The sequence below is a fragment of the Macrobrachium rosenbergii genome, chromosome 3 (assembly GCF_040412425.1).
Source record: "Macrobrachium rosenbergii isolate ZJJX-2024 chromosome 3, ASM4041242v1, whole genome shotgun sequence".
NCBI classification, from domain to species: Eukaryota; Metazoa; Arthropoda; class Malacostraca; order Decapoda; family Palaemonidae; genus Macrobrachium; species Macrobrachium rosenbergii.
Genome location: NC_089743.1, coordinates 72,190,911 through 72,209,224, shown reverse-complemented (window position 1 = coordinate 72,209,224; position 18,314 = coordinate 72,190,911). Strand labels below are relative to the sequence as shown.

Sequence of the window (18,314 nt, the reverse complement as noted above, 5' to 3'; positions counted from 1 at the left end):
GTGCTGTGGCACAGGCACTAAAGCAGTGTCAGGCACTAATATTTGATTTGGAAATTGCTCGTCGTTCGGGACGGACGGAGCATGGCAATGCTCAGTGCACCCAAGTGACACTGGCAAAGATTGTGAATCAAATGTGGGATCTCCTGGAGGGGGATCTATTTGGTGTCCCTGGCACTGGCACTGGGGCAGGGCTGGGCACCAGAATGGGATCTGGAATCGATCTTGATGGAGTGGACCACTGCACATCGCACTCAGGTGGCACTGGCAATGGAACAAATGCAGGCGTTTGGGGCTTACGTGCCTAATGAATGATTTGGGGGATTTGGCCCCTGGATTGCTGTAACTTAGATGGGGATTGGAAGTCCTGTCCCAGGAGGATGTCATAGCTTCCAGGAATGTGTCTAGTTACTGCGAGGTTGCAGATTTCAGATCTGTGAGGTCTCGTGACCCTCAACTTGACAGTAGGAAGTATCATCTTAGAGTGACTGATACCTTCAATCGTGACAAGTTTACATTTGTTAATGGTAGCTCCATGGGGAACTTTGTCTTCCCTTATGAAGGACATTTGTGCACCAGAATCATCAAATGCCTTGACCTGGCTGGAGGGCCACCTACCTCAGGGAAGTGCCACATAAATGGGACTCTGGGCTGGAGGACCTAAGGATGTTGGGTTGGTGACTGCAAAGGCAAGGGTGGGCGTACTTGACTTATTATTTTCAGGGCATTTTGCCCATTGGGCAGAGTGCCCATAGACTTTGCAAGCGGGGCAACAAGTCCGGCTATAATCTTTACCTGGCACTGTCCCATTGGAGGGAGCAGGCCCTTTACCCTTCATCCACGACCTAGGTGTGGCTCATTGGGGTGTTGTCCCATTTGAGGACATAGAGGGGTCTTCTGGCTGATTCTCAACCTTCAAGCGGCACTGTTCAGTGGGATGCCGTGTTCTCTTACAATGCCCACACGGGTTTCTTATGGGTATGCCCATTCTTGTGAGGTTGCTGGGAGTTGGTGGAGGCAGGTGAGAGGGATATAATTTTCATCCATGGAACTAAGACGGGGATGATGAGTATACCATGTCAGCCCAACGATAGCACTTGACCACTGTCTTAGGCGCCTTATCGCATAGATGACTGGCGAGAGCTGGTGGAACATAAAATAAGAAGTCCTCAAGCTGGAAGAGTTCGAGGGTATCCTCCACACTAGTGGCTTTCAGAGATTCTAATATCGTTTTGGGCCTGGGTCTTTTTGGAGATCCTCAGATCAGAGTTGGGGCTGATTCCTTGGGCACATTCTCCACCTTTTTCTCAATGGTTGGGAGTTATTTCAAAAGCTTTGATGGCTTGGCAGACAAAGGGCAAGATTTCCTTGATCCTCAGGGAGAAACATTGAATGCCATTGCACCCTTCCCCTTCAAAAATGCCTTCCAGGGATCAGAAACACTTCTTCGGTAAGGGCTGATAGGTCGTCAGGACCTTTTCAATATCAAGTGAGCCAGGCTTCAGGCTGACGTCTCCTCCTTTTAGGTGCCTACAGTGCTGAGGTTGAGTGAGAGAGGTGTTGGTGTGTTGCACCTGTTGTGAGCTGCCACTGGAAGCTGATGAGCTCTTTCTCTCTCTCTCCTCCTCCTTTCTCCTTCTCTGTCTTTCTGCCTCTTCTCGTTTCTCATGGGATTGTTATTCTTTTTCTTTCTCCTTCTGACTTTCTTTCTCATATCCTGTCTTTGCTGCCTCTTTTTCCATATGTAGCATCATCATCTCTCTTTTAGACCCAACCCCTCTGGCTTGTCTGGCAGTACATGTCTTTCAGCGGACTTGTAGAACTTGAAGTCCTCATTTTGCTGGGCTCTGGATGTCATAGACATCTTGAGATGACACTTACATGGGTGTGACCCATTAGAAAATCAACATGTCTGAAAAGACTCAGGTTGTCTGGAAGACTTAACCTTCAAGGTGTCTGAAAGACTCAGGTTGTCTGGAAGACTTAGCCTTCAAGGTGTCTGAAATACTCAGGGTGTCTCGAAAGAGTCACGGTGTCTCGAAGGACTTGGGGTGTCTCGAAAGACTCAGGGTGTCTTGAAAGACTAAAGGTGTCTCGGAAGACTCAGGGTGTCTCTAAAGACTCGGGGTGTCTCGAAAGACTCGGGGTGTCTCGAAGGACTCGGGGTGTCTTGAAGGACTCGGGGTGTCTCAAAAGACTCAAGGTGTCTTGGAAGACTCAAGGTGTCTGAAAAGACTCAGGTCGTCTGAAAAGACTCAGGTCATCTGGAAGACTTGAACTTCAGGGTGTCTGAGAGACACAGGGTGTCTCGAAAGACTCAAGGTGTCTCAGAAGACTCAGGGTGTTTAAAAAGACTCAGGGTGTCTCGAAAGACTCAAGTTTCTTCATGATGAACTAGGTTCAATATGTCTAAAAGACTCAGGGCTGTTTGAGTGAACAGGTTCAGTATGTATGAAGAGACTCAATATTGTTCGAAATGAACAGATTCAGGGTGTCTGAATAGATTCAAGTTGTCTGAAAAGGCTCAATTTGTCTGAAAGACTCAGTTTCAGAGTGTCTGAAAGACTCAATTGTCGTAATGAACGAAAATTAGTATGTCTAAATACGACTCAAATTTCAAGGTGTCTGAAAAGACTCAAGGGTTCGGAATGAAGGAAATTTATTATGTCTGAATAAGACAAACTTCACGGTGTCTGAAAAGATGCAGTTGTTCATAAGGAACAAAAATTAGTATGACTGAATAAGACAAATTTCAGGGTGTCTGAAAGACTCAAAGGGTTGTAATGAACGAAAATTTAGCCCAAGCTAACGTAAGCCCTAATGTATGTTTTATTTGTGGAGAGATGCTGCAGAACTAAAAAAAAAAGGCTTATCGGGTTATACACTTGTGGCGTGTAAAGGAAATTTTTCTTTTGCAGTCAATTAATTTTAAATGTGGCGTAATGATAACAGAAATTTGGACTCTCAAATACTTCCTAGCTCAATGATCAAGCGAGAGACAGAGAGGAGAAGATAAATCCAGCAATGCAAAAATAAGCTGGAGTCAAGACCTTCTGTATTCATACACAATGTACCTATCTGGGAATTCAGGACTTTCAAATGTCCTATCACGTGGACCCAGAGGAATAAGAGGCTCTATCCCTTTATTAACTCTTCGACTGAGTTTGCTCCTATTTCCTGTTCTTAAAACATGCAGCTAAATCTCGATAACACAGAAATCTCGTGGAATGGTTAACCGCTCTCTCTTCTATAAACTAACTTGGCATGCATGTGGTCTGTCATTACCTAACACTGAATGCAGTCACTTTTTCACACCTAGCATAAGCCTAAGCAAAATGTTTCTGAAACACGTGCTTGCATGGAACTGGCTCTTCCTCACCTATGCTTAAAATGGAGGGGATTTAATACCAGGATCGTCTCTAATTATGCAGACCAGCTTAGCAGTTGCTATTCCCCTGATAACTGCAAAGCAATTGAATCCTGGCAAGGTCGCCAGTTGCTACAAATGTCTCTAGGATTCTTACTTGATTCTCGGCGGCAACGGATGAAGGCAGGGGATTCTTTGCATTATCAAGCAGTCTAATGTATTTATTGCACATCTGGTTCAATATTAGGGCAACTTCGTAGACAAACAAAGCAAAGGGACATGCTGTGGCTTAAGGCCTTCTTCATGTGAGGGGAAGAGAGATTGCCTAAACTCAAAGGTTCTCTTAACTAATTATATTTACACCAACAACTGAAGATCAGAAGAATGACCAATTACTAGGCAGGTAATAATAAGGACCTGGTAAATGAATGAATCCTACACAGGATAAATATTCTATGCCGATGATGTCTTCTTAACAGGAAACATTGCAGAGGGGGTAGAGGGTACTGCATAGGATGAAAGCCAGTGATTCCACAGTCAGGCCTATCTGCAATATATGCAAGACTGAATGCTCAACACAAATTACTGAGGGGTGATGCACAATGGAAAAGAAATTAAAATCAGACAGAGAAAATAACAGGAATTGTGACTGACTAAAAACCTTATTGCGAGTGCATTGCAACGTCAAGATGATGGTGTCCTTGTTCCAGGGGCACTGGCAATGGAGGAGAATTAAGGGAAATGCCACTACAAAAAGCCTGCAGGTTTCAAATCTTGGGCGAACACGTGGAGGATCACAAAGGGTCAGGCAAGGAGTAAGTTTGACATCTGTCCTCTGTGTTCCTGAGCCTTCTCTCTCCCCAATTTCTGTGCACCCATATATTAATAACCTCACATGATTATGCCCTTAGCATCAGGTAGATGGCGCAGCAAGTCAATCTTCGTCATATTTTTCTATATAGATCACATGGCATCCAGTTTAACGTGGAGGGTTTGTCTGGCGAGATGCTTAGCCTCATTTTTTTTTTGGCTCCTCTTTGCCCACTTGTCTCACCATGCCAAAAGTATAAAGGTCACCTGGAAGGCCTTAGGCAGTCATTTGAACAGGAAGGTTGAAAATTAGCCATTTTGGGAATGAAGGAGAGGGGGATTTTTGAAGGGGCGAATGGAAACCCGCGGTTCTAGTAATTAAAACAATTAAAATTAATTTTATTTCCTTCTCAGTTACGTTACAGATGTAAAAATGGATGAGGTTGCTTGGAAAGAGGTTTCATCCGTTCCAATACTAATAGCCAAGAGCTTATAATTCCTTTTTTTTTTTTTTTTTTTATATAGCAAAACAGAACTTTTTTGTGTTCATAGACTTAATTTTGGTTTTTGATGTTTCTCCATATCTGAAAACTTAATATTGTTATTAAGCTATACAAGGTTTAGGTTAAAACTAATCTGTACAAGTTTGTATACTTTGTTATGAGTTTGGGATTGGATTTATGTTGTTTTGTTCATTTATAGTTAAGGGTCAAAAACAAAAACAATTTGGGAGACCCCTTGTTATAAGAACTACTCCTACCAAGGCTGTGTTTTTCAGGTATCGTGTGTATTTCTTAGGACAGCCCAGTTAGATTTATGTGGGGCTTATCCGCCTTGGATGGAGTAGTTCTCATAACAAAGGCTCTTCCAAATTGTTTTTCTCCCTTCTCAGCTTTGGCTTCCACTTACCATTTGCTTTAGCTCTAGAAGGTTGCTGTTGTCTGCATTTATTTGCATTCTGCTCTAATAATCTGTTAAACTGTAGACTGCAGCCATACCTTGTATTCGTCTTGGTTAACGTATCATAGATTCTTTTGAATAATTAATATTTCTATTTTCAATGCGGAACTTTACTTCTTTTTATTTTTTCATATGCAATTTCTGTAGAACAGTCAGTCATAACATTACTAAAAATGTATATCAAGATTCCTTTTCATTGAAGTAACCAAAAATAAATAGAGCTGCTACACTTTGTGTGGTTGCATCACTGAAGCAAAGCATGTATTATTACTGTAAGTCGGGTAGCTGCTAACCAGTATTAGTCCATTAGGTAAATAAAAGACTCCTCAACTAAATTAGGCCCTAATACAGGAACAGTTTTCTTAGCTAGAAAGTTAATGGATTTTGTTATTTGAAATATATTCACCAGAACAGTCTTGACTGTAATAGTCCATCACAAGAAGGATTTGGTGGTATTGTGAGGGTTTAATGATTTGTTGGGAATGAATATTATTCATTTTCCTCCTTTGATAAGTATTCTGCCTTAATAAAGTGGGAAAGGTCTTATACCTGGGAATGAAGATTGTAATCGCCAATAAAGGGAGCAATAGTCAGCATTAGTCTATTACCTGATAATGTTTGTGAATTAGATATGTTAAGAGAACTAGTCCTATCAATACTTTGTGGTGAAACTATCTCATAAGTCAGGCCGTGGTGCTAGGGTAGGCTGATGTTTGTTATAAGACTCTGGGAAGGTTATCGCTTGTTTACCAACAGAATTAGAGCAGAAGTAATAGTATTCTTGCAGTATAGTAGTTTGTCTTGATGCCATTAGGTAGATTAAACTTACACTTCCACTGCTCTACAAGAATGTTGGTGACATACTGTTGAGCTTATGAAAGATGTGGCATTTTTTTTTATTTATTTCTTACAGGTGTCGATGAGAATTGAAAGCCATGAAAAAATCATTGTGCCCTTTGTTTGATATTTGAACATTTTTATTGGCATATGGCCTGCTGTTTGATCCCAACCCCAAATTTTAAAGTAGAAATAGCTTCTCAAAATTTTAAATGTTATTATAAACCAGCTTTCATTTTTTGCATTTTTGTTCCAAATGCTTTACCTTCATGGCAACTCAGATGCACCAGACTTGACATAACGTAGTCTATTTTCCCCTCTTTACTCTTGCTGGGACACTAATATAGATGTTTGACCAAGTTCAAGGCTGCTTATTATTGCTACTTGTTCCTGATGCTATCTTTTCTGTTTGCATTTTTTTTTTCTACTAAATATAGGTGATTTCTTTGTTTTTAATCTGAGCATAATTACCTCCATCACTCTTGGCAGAACTTCAAAGAACGGCAGTGTGTTAAATCTTTTGTTTGCTTCTGGTCTTGCTTCTTTAAATTTTAAAGCTAGGAATTGTCCATCTCAAAATGTATTAGGCTTTGCGTAATAGATGTGTATTTGCAAGGATTAAAGATTGCCTGTTGGGTACATTTTACCTCATTTCTTTGTCAACAAGAAGTTCCCTATACCTTGCACAACAGTTTAACTATCTTTGGTCCTCTCCCAGTAGAGTTTACTTGATCTCCGAGGCCACTGAAAAATGTTCAGATTCCTGCTTCGTTTCTTTATATCTAAAGTCAAAGTCAGACAACTGCCATATCATGGATATTCAAAGTAAAAATTCGGTTTCACTAGTTTTGGTAACTTTTTCAATATTAGAACTGCCTTTTTGTATACCTTACTAGTCTTCTTGCAATTGTGGAGAGGAATAACTTGCAGCAACAATCAAAAGTCACTGCTAGTCTCCTGGTAATTTCCAAACCAATATCTACTTCCATAACAAAAGTCTTCTCTGTTGTTTCAGTTACACATTCTTGTCACTTATGACGCTGTTCTGCAAAGAGTTATCTACTTAAGAAGTCGACGGTGAAAGTATTTCATACAAATGGCCACATGACAATAAAAATTTTTTAAATTAAACATGCCTAATGGGGAAAATGGTTAGCACATGATTAGTGTGGCACTTCGAAAGCAATAGCCTTTTTCATATCAATCTGGTCTCAGCAAAATAGGATCACTCTGATCCTTTGAAGAAACTTACAAACCATGGTGTTTGTTTTTCACCTTGCAAAGCATGTAATACAACTTGAAAAATTTTATATTGTCAGACAGTTGCATAAAAAGGGAATAAGTAGAGATATCATAAGGCTCATGAACTATTTATGTAAGATATACATCAAAGACAGAGTTGAGGGTAAATGTATCAAATTCCTTTCCAGAGGAAGATTCACACATACCTGTTTATTTAGCGTTCATGAAGGCTGTATTACCACCAGTTACAGCTTTGTATTTGTTGATGACTGCATCTTGCACTGGTCACGTAGACATTTGCAGATTTCTATTAATGCGGTAAAAAATGGGCCGAGGAGGATGGCTTTTAGTTTTATGCATGTAAAACAGCTGTCATCAGGTTCAATAGACAAAATAGTTCGAAATCTCAAATCAAACCTTAAATAGCAATTTCTTACCGCAAGAAGAAGAGGTAAATTTATCAAGTAATTAAAAATGGTCAGGTCATATTGACCAGTTAAAAGTCACTGTCCAAAGATCGTAAAATACTTTACAAGTGGTATCAGGCTCTAGCTTGGGAGTTGGTATTAACATAAAAATATAAATGGTTACTCGCTACCCTTTGGAAGACCAACCAAGAGTTAGATCTAGTCCACAACATGAGACGGCAAATATATTTTAGAGTATTGAAAGTCTTTAGTTATGTTGACTGAAGTGAAAGTAATCTATTGTTATGAATATAGGAACTTGGGTTGCATCATACTTTATGACTAAAATGATTCCCTAAGAACCCAGCCTTCGAGATCCTTACGAATGTAACTCAGGTTTGTTGATGAAATAATTTAACGTGAGAAAAATTAATGAAGTGATTACCGTCTCTCACCATGGATGTTACCAGACATCTCTTGCTACCTAAAGAAGAGAAATAAAAAGCAACAGTCAGAAGAGGAGGTCAGAGCCAATTTATTAGAACATTATGCAAATCATAAGGTCCAGACAAAGACCTATACTGATGACACCATAGAACTGGCTGCACTCTTGTGTTTGAAGATGAAGTATACGAGGCAAAGCTACCGTATTACGCATTGTATACTGCAGAGATGACAGGTATAATCCCAGCTTTGGTTTTACGACATGCCATAAAACGGATTTTTATTCAGTGCATCCACTTACTTGTAAGGATCAAGAGTGCGTTTTCCATGGATTTTGTTAGAAAAAATCTTCATGTGCTTGCTGTATCTCAACTCATTTTGTGAATTAGGAAAAAGAGGTTGACGAAAGAAATGGCAAGAGAGGCGGTATTTCCATCTACTAACCAATAATGAGAAATATAGAGGTACTATTTTTTTATAGTTTGTTGTAAAATGTTTAGCGTGAGATCATAAGCTAAAAATGTGAGTTCTGAATTGAAGACAAATGGATGCCTTTCTAAAGCCTGTATCATTAAGTAAATACTGCATTTCCTGTATACATTTTGAAGAAGTCTTGCAGAAATGTGTAAACATGTAAGAAGATGTCTTCTGAATTATATAATTCCTTTACTTGAATAACCAAGGCCTTAGACAGTACTAACTTCATTGTATAGATTCGTCAAAGAAACTGTGGCTTCATAAAATGCCTTTTACTTAGAAGATCTAAAATATTTAAATAAAGTTAGTTTTCTTAGATTAATTTTTTTCTATTATTGTATCTTTCCATACTTCCAAGAAGATTTGAAAGTGAACTTCTCAAAGAAAACTGGTTAGTGAATGCTAAAGGTTCGAAAAATACTTCAATGAAGGGTAGGTTCAAGCTTGAATCAGTATGTGAATGCTAATTCTGCTATTTATGCACTCAATGACAACATAATCTCCTAAAGTTAGGAAATCTGGTGTTATTTTTCTTTATAATTGAGAGTTTTCTTTTAGCAAAGAAGAATTTTTTTAAGAATCTTCACCCGTCCCCAAAAGTACCTTGAGATCAGATTGGCTCGATTACAAGCAACTGTCTATCCTCTGTTGTTCTCTAAGGTTAAGCCATGATTATTTTACGTACTGATTAACCAGTATTTGTATAAAAAACCAGTAATAACAGTCTGATGCTTCAGCATAAATGGGGTGGACTCTAATCATCTATGCTGATAAGCACGTTGCCTCCTCGACTTAATCTTTTGCCCATAAAACTCAGTTGCCTGAAGTCGTTTCGTTTCCCCTGACTCCTGATATCTTAACTACAGCCTAACGCATTTTTCATTTTAAACTTTGATTCTGTTCTTTTTTCATTAATCTTGACTTACTATGCCTAGTCTTGTGGAAGTTCCACTTTATAGTGCTAATATACTTTAACGTTCTTACTTCCTTGAAATTCTTTGTGGCTTCTAATGTTCTGTCAGTTTCTGGACATTGTTTCTTCTCAACACATTGCCTCTTGTCTTGAACATTTGGTGTCTTCTCACCTTTGTGCTGAATTCATTTATATAGCATCATTCTCCCCTATGCTGGTAAGGTAATTGAAAAGGTATGTCATTCTATCTTTCTTGAAATCTTTAGCTGAAAATCCATATGGACAGTCAACATACTCGAAAACCAAGAGGTCTCCAAAGAGAAATCAGCTTGCAAATAGAGACCACTTTAAGGAGCAGGTGAAAAATAATTTAATGTGAAGGGATAAAGAATAAAACCAATACACCTTGATGCAGATGTCAGTAGAATGCAGGAGTGAATTTGTTCCTAGATGAATCATTTGAGATCAGAAGACTCCACAACTGCGCTAGGCAAACTATTCCGTATTTTATTTGTAGTCAAAATAAAACTCATAGCAAACTGATTAGTATTAAACCTAATACTTGTACCAGAAAACGACACAGTGCAGCAGCAGCCTGCCTAAAGTTGTGAGCAAAAACAGGCAACAAACATAATGAACTCACTTTACATCCATGCTGTAAGCCAACTTTAAGAGTAGGCAAAATAAGCTTGACTGATTACATAACTCATTACAAGAGTTTGAGATGAGAGTCAGCATCGAAGGACCACAACGCAAAACAGTACTCCAAACAAGGAAGAAGAAAAGAATGAAAACACAGGTATAATAGCTTTGCCATGAAACATTCAAAAACATTTACACAAATTACTAACCTTTTCAGAAACAGAGAAACAAAATTACATATATGGGTTTTGGAAGTCAATTTCTTATAAGTTACACTTGAAAACTTAAAAGAATCACTGCCATTTAAAACTGTACCATTTATATTTAAATCAGGATGCAAAGGCAAGTATTCTGGATTGACTATCTTACTCTGAGGCTTAGAAGGTTAAACTTCATGCGCCAAAGCCTACGCCACTCATGAATATCTACCAGATCTCCATTCAAGGTTTCTGCAACCGTGGACCCAAGGCATGGGGAATGAACAATAGCCATTATAGATAAAAGATAACAAAAGTCCAAGAACACTGCCTTAAGGAACATCTGAAATTATATTATTAAGCTACTATATTGGCCATCAGCACAGACCCTTTGGCTTCTACCTTTTTAAAATTAATTTAGTGTATGAATTAAAGATCTACCAATTCCCAATAATCTTGGCTTGTAGATAGGTGCTTTATGATTTACACAATTATAGGCTGTACTAATATCTAAACTGACCATGTGTGCCCCTACACCCTCATCAAGAGCACACTGCAAGAGAGCAGATATTGACAAGAGTTCACCACAGATACCAAAGCCTTTAGGAAACCCAAACGTAATGCTGGTAGAAGGTTATAATCTTCAACAAGCTTACATTGCTAATCCATGATTCATAGCTTTTAGCTTTGAAACACTACTTAACACTCAGTTTTCTGAAACCCTTGATTGAATGTATTTTAATCCAAATTGCTTTTGAGGCTTCCACAATGCAAGCTTCACTGGGGAAGTCTTCTTATCTTAGTGATATTTTGTTATGTTTACAGGAATCACTTTGTAGTTGCCGTAGATGCATGAAGTTTTCAGTAGTGTTTGATATACAGTAAGGCTTTAGCAATTAAACTTCATGCTTCTTGTTGCTGGCAGCGAATCTGATGCTCCATCTTCCAGTTCTACTAGTGCTCTCCATGATTCTGTTTTCTCATCTACACCTTTTCGCATCTTAATCAGTGGTCGTCTTCAGTTCACGTGTTTGCTAGCGTCAAAACTTTATTTTTCTTCTTTCACTTTGCACACCCTTTCTTTCATTTGCACCCAATCTCACATTTCAAACTTATAAATGGAGAAAGCCAAGTTTTAAGGACGTTCGCTTCTTCATTGTAGTACTAAAACCATATACTGTATATTGTCCTTTTTCTTCATTGTTTGGAATACTGCTTTAATATACAGTATTTGGCTGTGTCATCTGTCTTCTTGGCAGGTTTAATTTTAATATAATTTATTGTAATTTAGGGTATGGATATCATGGCTTTCGGATTATATGTGTATATATATATATATATATATATATATATATATATATATATATATATATATATTTATATATATACAGTATATATGTATATATATATGTATATATAATATATGTATGTATGTATATATGTATAATTTTGACAATAACAGAATGCACATTGTTGTTGACTGAGTAAGATAAAACATGTTCCATGTTTTGATTATCTGTATTAAGAATGGGAATAATTTGCCTCTCACAAATGGTTTTTGCACGGGAAGACAGAGAAAGAAAAACTTTTACAGCATGAAAATAGACGAGAAAAAGTTGTGGTAGAATTTTTTTATATGTTTGCAACTTTATATCTCACGTTTCTCTCTTCTAATTACCCATTTATCTCCACTGCTAGCAGCTGCGTAGTTTAACATAGGTTCTTATATGTGTATGTGGATTTTGAGATTCTTATATGTGTATGTGGATTTTGAATCTAGAGCAGCACCGAAACCAAATTTGTACAATAACTGCGTGCGCTGCTAGAGTTTATTTGTTTTTTTCACTATTTCAGTGCCGATTCATAATTATTTTCAACACCAGGGTTGTATTATATTATCAGCTTTAAAGCACGTTTAGTAAATAAATTGAAAATATATTATCTTTTTCAGATTACGTGCAGAGGAGGAACAGCAGTTGGTGAGTACACATAATAATGTTTGGTAATGTTTTTCAGTCACCTTTGTCTGCGCATATTTTGATAAGTATGCTCTCTCTCTCTCTCTCTCTCTCTCTCTCTCTCTCTCTCTCTCTCTCTCTCTATTTATTTATATATATATATAATATATGTATTTGTATATATATTGTATGTATGTATGTTTGTATGTATGTAAATGTGTATGTAAATAGTAGGACGTTAATTGTCGTCATGCTGAATACTCTGCATACTTTACTCTTTGCGAATCGTGTTTTGATTAACTTTATCTTATTATTCATCATTACCATTGTTCTATATATTTCTTCTACGTTATCCGAATGGTCTAATTGTTCCAATTTTCGTGTATTGTAATTCTCTGTGTAAATCTTTACCCTCAGTGATTTCTTGGGGTTTGTTTTTTGTTACTGGTATTAAGTGTTATTAATTCGGCGTTAACTGCTAACCTTTAACTCCCCCCCCCCCCATTGTTTTTTTTTTATCTTGGAAAATCTTAATGCAAGACTTTCTTCGTAATTGTTCCGTGTTTCTCCCAACGTATTTTCTTACTTTATGAGAACGTAATCCGCGAATTTTCACGGAACAGATAAAACTGTTTCGAGGCATTTTCATAAACCCCTAAGCAAACATTTATCATGGATTTCCATGGGCTACGAACTATTTTTTGTGTATTTTGGCGGGACATTGTGGCAGTGCTTTCCGTGAATTATCAAAGATCTTTTTAGCAACTTGAGCGGTAGACCAAGGTTTACCGCTTGTAGAGGTAACCAATTTCCAGTTATCATCAGTGAAAACCTTATTTACAAATATCGATCAACAGTCTTCAAATAATGAAAACGTATTTATAGAATGCTTTGATATTTTGCCATGTCAAGAAGTTATGTTTGTCATTATGTAAATTTTTTCTCTGTTCTCATGAAGAATATCAATGAAATCTCGAAAGTGTCGCTAGGCAGTGGGTCTTATTAGTTAATGGTAATATTAAACTGCTAAAATTTTATCAAAATAAGGTAGATACTTATGAGTAAATACCTATTACCCATCATATTGCTTTGAAATCATGACAGACACGCCTATTAAACGGGTGTCACTGATTTATCAGTATCATTTAAGATTTATGTAATCAGGGTTATTCAAGTTCTTACTTCTATTTTCAACCTTCTGAGATTATGCTGGTTGATTCAAGATTCGGAATGACAGTCACTAGTAACTTATCGCGTATCTTTCACTCTTAAAATTTCAGTCATGAATGCAAGGCCGTCAGAGGCCAAGGGGCTAAACCAGGACGTTGAGCATACTTTGATATGTTGAATAAGCAACCATAATTTTATAATAAGTTATGCATCCGATCCCAGAATTTAACACAAGTGGATATATGTATGCCATTGTGTGTGTATCCAGATGTGTACATACTAATCATACTATACACTGTACACCATTGCCAATAACTAGAAACTCTTAAGAATAGGAAACTTCGGTACTGATATTTATTTTTATATAACTGATAAATAAAATTATATTCTTCTACGTATTGATTGAATAATCACACAGGACAACTCCTTTACAAGCAGATTTACACAACATCAACATTTTGTAGTATTCTTGACTAGTATCGAAATATGTGACAAGATATTTACAGACTTTTCCTTATGGATAATTATTCTTAACATAATGGATACAGTGAATTCTGATGAAATTATTGGTAAACAGATTTCATTAATGACAGTGCCGTGGTTTGGAATGATGATACTTGCCATATACTTCACAGAGAGATGGGTTATTTCACTTAGAGAGACAATATTCGTAACGAGAATTCCTCCTGTAGTTCCCGGTAGATTGGAAACAACATTCTCAAAACAGTTAGGGTAAGTCAGCTTCAAAGATTGACTAGTTTCACATTATGTTTTGGAGACAGTTATCGAACTGATATGACGCTAGAAGTGCATTTTGATCCGTTAATCAGTTATGTTTATAAAGAACAGATATTTCCAGTGTGACTTGATATTTTCCATACGACTGGAATTCAAGTTGTCACTGCACAGTTTTTAGATATTCCGTGTGAAGTATTTCATACCGTTATTACGTTAAAAGAACCTGACAATTGAGATGCTTCTCTGGGACGCCTACTCGGCCGTTGGATTTAATATCCGTATTTTAGTCTCCGATAACCTTTTTACTCGACCCATCATTGAAGGTGAAGACGAGGATGCTTGAATGGCGGTGTAGGGAAATGGGAAACTGTTAGTCGATGACGATGGGGAGAATGACTGAGATAAAGAAATGGTATGAGAACTGATATTAGATGTAAAAATAGGTACTGGATACCTTTGAGAGTTGGAGGAGGAGGATGACGCTCGAACGCATTCGTTTGATGGCATTGGTGATGATGGCGTCAAAGGGCGTTTAGATGTCGAGATGGAGGACTGAAGAGGACGTTTATCAGAAGGAGAATGAATGCTAAAGATTGATGATGCTTGAGAGGAGATTGAATTGTCGTGGGTTGAGGATGGGGAACGCCTAATAGGTGACTGGGATTGATGTCCCGTAGATGGAGATGGCCGTGTAGGTAAATAGGGTTTTGAGGAAGTTAGTTGGTGTGCCGGTGATGATGGAGAAGAATTGTATCGAGGCAACGGTGAAACGGATGGTGAAGATGGTGCTGATGATGATGGCAAGGAGTCATCCAAACACACTTGAAGAGGTCCTGTAGATTCAGAAGCCTTTGAGATGATATCTTCGTTCCTAGAGTCTGGCGAATGTCTTTGGTGATTTAAGATATCAGTCATTGAGCCTGAAGAGCGCTGAGATTGCTGTTGATGGCGTTGAGATGAGTTATGGGCTGTAGAAGGGCCAGTTGGAGGAGGAGGAGGAGGGGGAGGAGGCGGAGGTGGTGTCCAAGTCTGTTGAGGAATTTGTAGGCTGAGTGCAGGAGTGGTAGAAGAAGGTTGCTGGTGATTGTCAGAACACTCTTCTGAAGGTGGTGAAGGAGGTGGTGGTGGTGGCGCCCTTGCACCATAAAGACTTGATACAATCACGGGAAAATTGCTGTTATGGGCAATGTCACGAGGCGAAGGTGGCCTCTTATCCTTAAGTAGTTCCTCCACTGTAAAGGAGGTGGTGCGAGCTGGCCTAGGTCTCACAGGAGGGCAGTTGTAGAGATTTTGGTTCCTTTGAGGAAGGTTTGGTAGTTGAGGTCTAGGGCTTAGAGACCTCACATGAGCGCTAGGACCAGGATTGCTGTAACTCGGGGTCACTTGATGGTGGTACGGCATAAGAGCAGCTGCTGCTGCGGCTGCAGCTGCAGCATGTGGCAATAAAGGCAGAGCTGGAGGCATTAATGAAGCGAGGGCTAAGCTTACTCCAGTGTCCATGCCCATTCCTGCAGTTGAAGTTGGAGCATCCCCAGCACCACTGGATCCTGGATATAGAGCTGCAGCATAGTATGGTGACCCTGTCAAAATAATCAGTTGTCAGTATTCATTTATTTTCGAAAAAGTTGCTGATAAATTCTAAAGTGAATTTAGGGCCAATATAATCGAATATAACCAAACCTTGCTATATATTTTTTTTATAAGTTTATACAGAGACCCAGGAGGACTTTACCTAACTTTCCATCTTATTTGCAGTTAGTATAACACTAACAATAGTATCTCTGTGAAATAACAGAATTTTCTACTTTATTGGGAAGCTGTTGTATTTATGAACATCTCTTACGGGCTTTAGCGTATCCTTGAGAAAAAGTTGCTAATTTTTAAATTGGCATTATAACAAAGAAGGGAAAACTGAAACAATGCTTTATTAATAACAACAGAAGAGTAGAACATTAATTACATTTTATGTAACAGGTGCAAAATTTGGTGACGGGGTGGTAGAATTTGCCAAGAAAAAAAAAAGATTTTAATCGTAGATGCTAAATTGATAAAGCAAAAATATGAATGGAAAATCAGAATCTTAATGTACGAGGATCGAGAAAAATATTACATTTTCCATGTGTGTGTGTGTGGTATTGTGCATGCAAATAAGCTGAAGTAAGGCTTTCAGAGAAATGAGAATAGATTATGTATGGTTGTGATTTAAAAGAGTGAGCAAAAAAAGTTAGGATGGTGGTTAGAACTTTGTATTAAGGAACCAGAGCACTCAGTATGGTGGCAAATTGATGGGACATTATCAGTGAAGGCAGTTAGGAGACTGTAATATGGGCACAACAGGTGAAGAATGTTTTGTATTGGAGGGTCCAAAATGATGATACTATCATTGTTAGTATTCTGTCTCTTACTGCTTTGTCTTTCATTTTCACTGTAAAAGAGCAGGGTAGTATGGCTGCCAAAGTTGCTCATGGCAAAAGTGTATGTTTGTGGACTTCATTTTTTAAGTGATGAACATCTAGCCTTTTAAAAAGAAGGTGATTAAATTATCAATGAAACCCTGAGGAAAGCATAGAGTTACATGCTGTGGAAGTGAAAGCTATGAATTACCGATGAAACTGATTAACTTTTGAGTTCACCACTTCTGTCAGTAATTGGAGACTGTCAAACCTGACATGTACAAGGAGGCCAAAAAAGTGCACACTATTCAGATTAATGAATGAGTTTCATGAATGTAAGTTGAAGTTTAACGGATGAGCCATGTAACAGCAAGAATGACGCACGAAGAGACCTCCAGAAGCATGGGAACAATACGATATAAAAGAACAAACAAGTTCCGTGTAACTCAAAGAGTGCTTGGAACACCTTCCCTTGTGGACTGGGGCAGGCCAGGGATGCAATTTTTCAAAGCAATTGTACATTTAGATCTGTTGGGTTTAATTTCCCACTTTGTACGATTAGTTGATTGGTGAAGGATTGTTGGATAAAGAGATAAGAAGGAAAGTTTCAGTGGCTTTAGTGGAAGCAAAAGTTATGGCATGAGGAGACTATTTGGACAGATTAAAATTATCGTCGTTGGATGGCAGTAATTTGTATATTTGTTTGGGAAGAGCAGATTTAATTGGTAGAGAAAGTATGATCTTGACACCAAATGCAAAATAGGGACTGACTGACTGGCGAGCATTTACAGTAGCAGTAGATTACTGCTAGAAAGATTTAAATCAAAACGGAGTAATATTAGTATTATTTAATGCTGTGCACCACTGAATGAATACTGGAAAAATTAAAGATGAATTTTTATTAAACTGTGGGAGATAATAGGTAAACTACCAGAGGGATATGAGAATTGTTGTTGGTGTTATGAATCCAAAAGTTGGCAGGAACAGTCAAGGTATGGAGACTGTAATGAAGGCTTGGGAGAGACTGCACACGAAAGTAGAATACAATTTACTAGTTTTTGTGCTGCAAATAATCTCTTAGTTGGCATTCCTAAAACTTCTCAGTTTTTTACTATATGCGTTTGTATGAGCTAAAATAGTTTCTTATCTGTCTTGTTAGGGTTTTGGTTTAGTGCTAATCTCATTTGCCCTAGCCTAGTGGGTTGGAATCCTACCTTGGAAGGTGACTGTCTACACTAATTTCCCTCTTTCGGTTTCAGTGAAACGTGTATCCAAATATACAGTGAAATCGGAAGGTTCAGATGCCATAATGGCTATCAGTAAGCAAACGCCTATATTAGTATATTCATGTAAATCTTTCAACTTTCTAGCAAGCTTGGAAAGTTTACTGGAAGGACGACTTCATTTTACTGCCTTTCAACACTTATGGCATCCTTTGCTAGAGCCACAGTATTTCGTGATTTCCTTCCATCTAGAAAATTTCATCCTCTCCTCCACCAAAAAAAAAAAAAAATTAAATAAACTGATTCTTGGAGGATGGATTCCAGGCATCTTTTTTAATGATAATGAAAAATCCATCTGTGAGCTTGTCCTTAACATGAGGGAACCTTGAATTAATGAAATCAGTGTTCCAAATCAACGGAGTAATGATGATAATGATAATTTTGTTCAATAAAGATGTACCGTACAGACTGTGCAGGTGTATAGGCTAAACATGAAAGGAAGTATGGATATCAAGTTGGTTCATTCAAGTTTGACCTTT

The 18,314-nt window shown here is 38.0% G+C and overlaps 1 protein-coding gene across 1 annotated transcript in view; it reads right to left on the bottom strand.

Moving 5' to 3' along the window:
* Nucleotides 1–1,048: 1,048 nt before the first annotated feature.
* The window catches only part of LOC136851545 (paired box protein Pax-8-like), a 57,738-nt gene continuing 40,472 nt past the window's right edge, over nucleotides 1,049–18,314 (bottom strand). The window contains exons 5-6 of the mRNA XM_067125802.1: nucleotides 14,458–15,739; nucleotides 1,049–1,241 (exon numbers count right to left, since the gene is read on the bottom strand). Of these exons, the coding sequence (XP_066981903.1) occupies nucleotides 1,049–1,241; nucleotides 14,458–15,739 (1,475 nt within the window). The remainder of the gene's footprint in view (nucleotides 1,242–14,457; nucleotides 15,740–18,314) is intronic.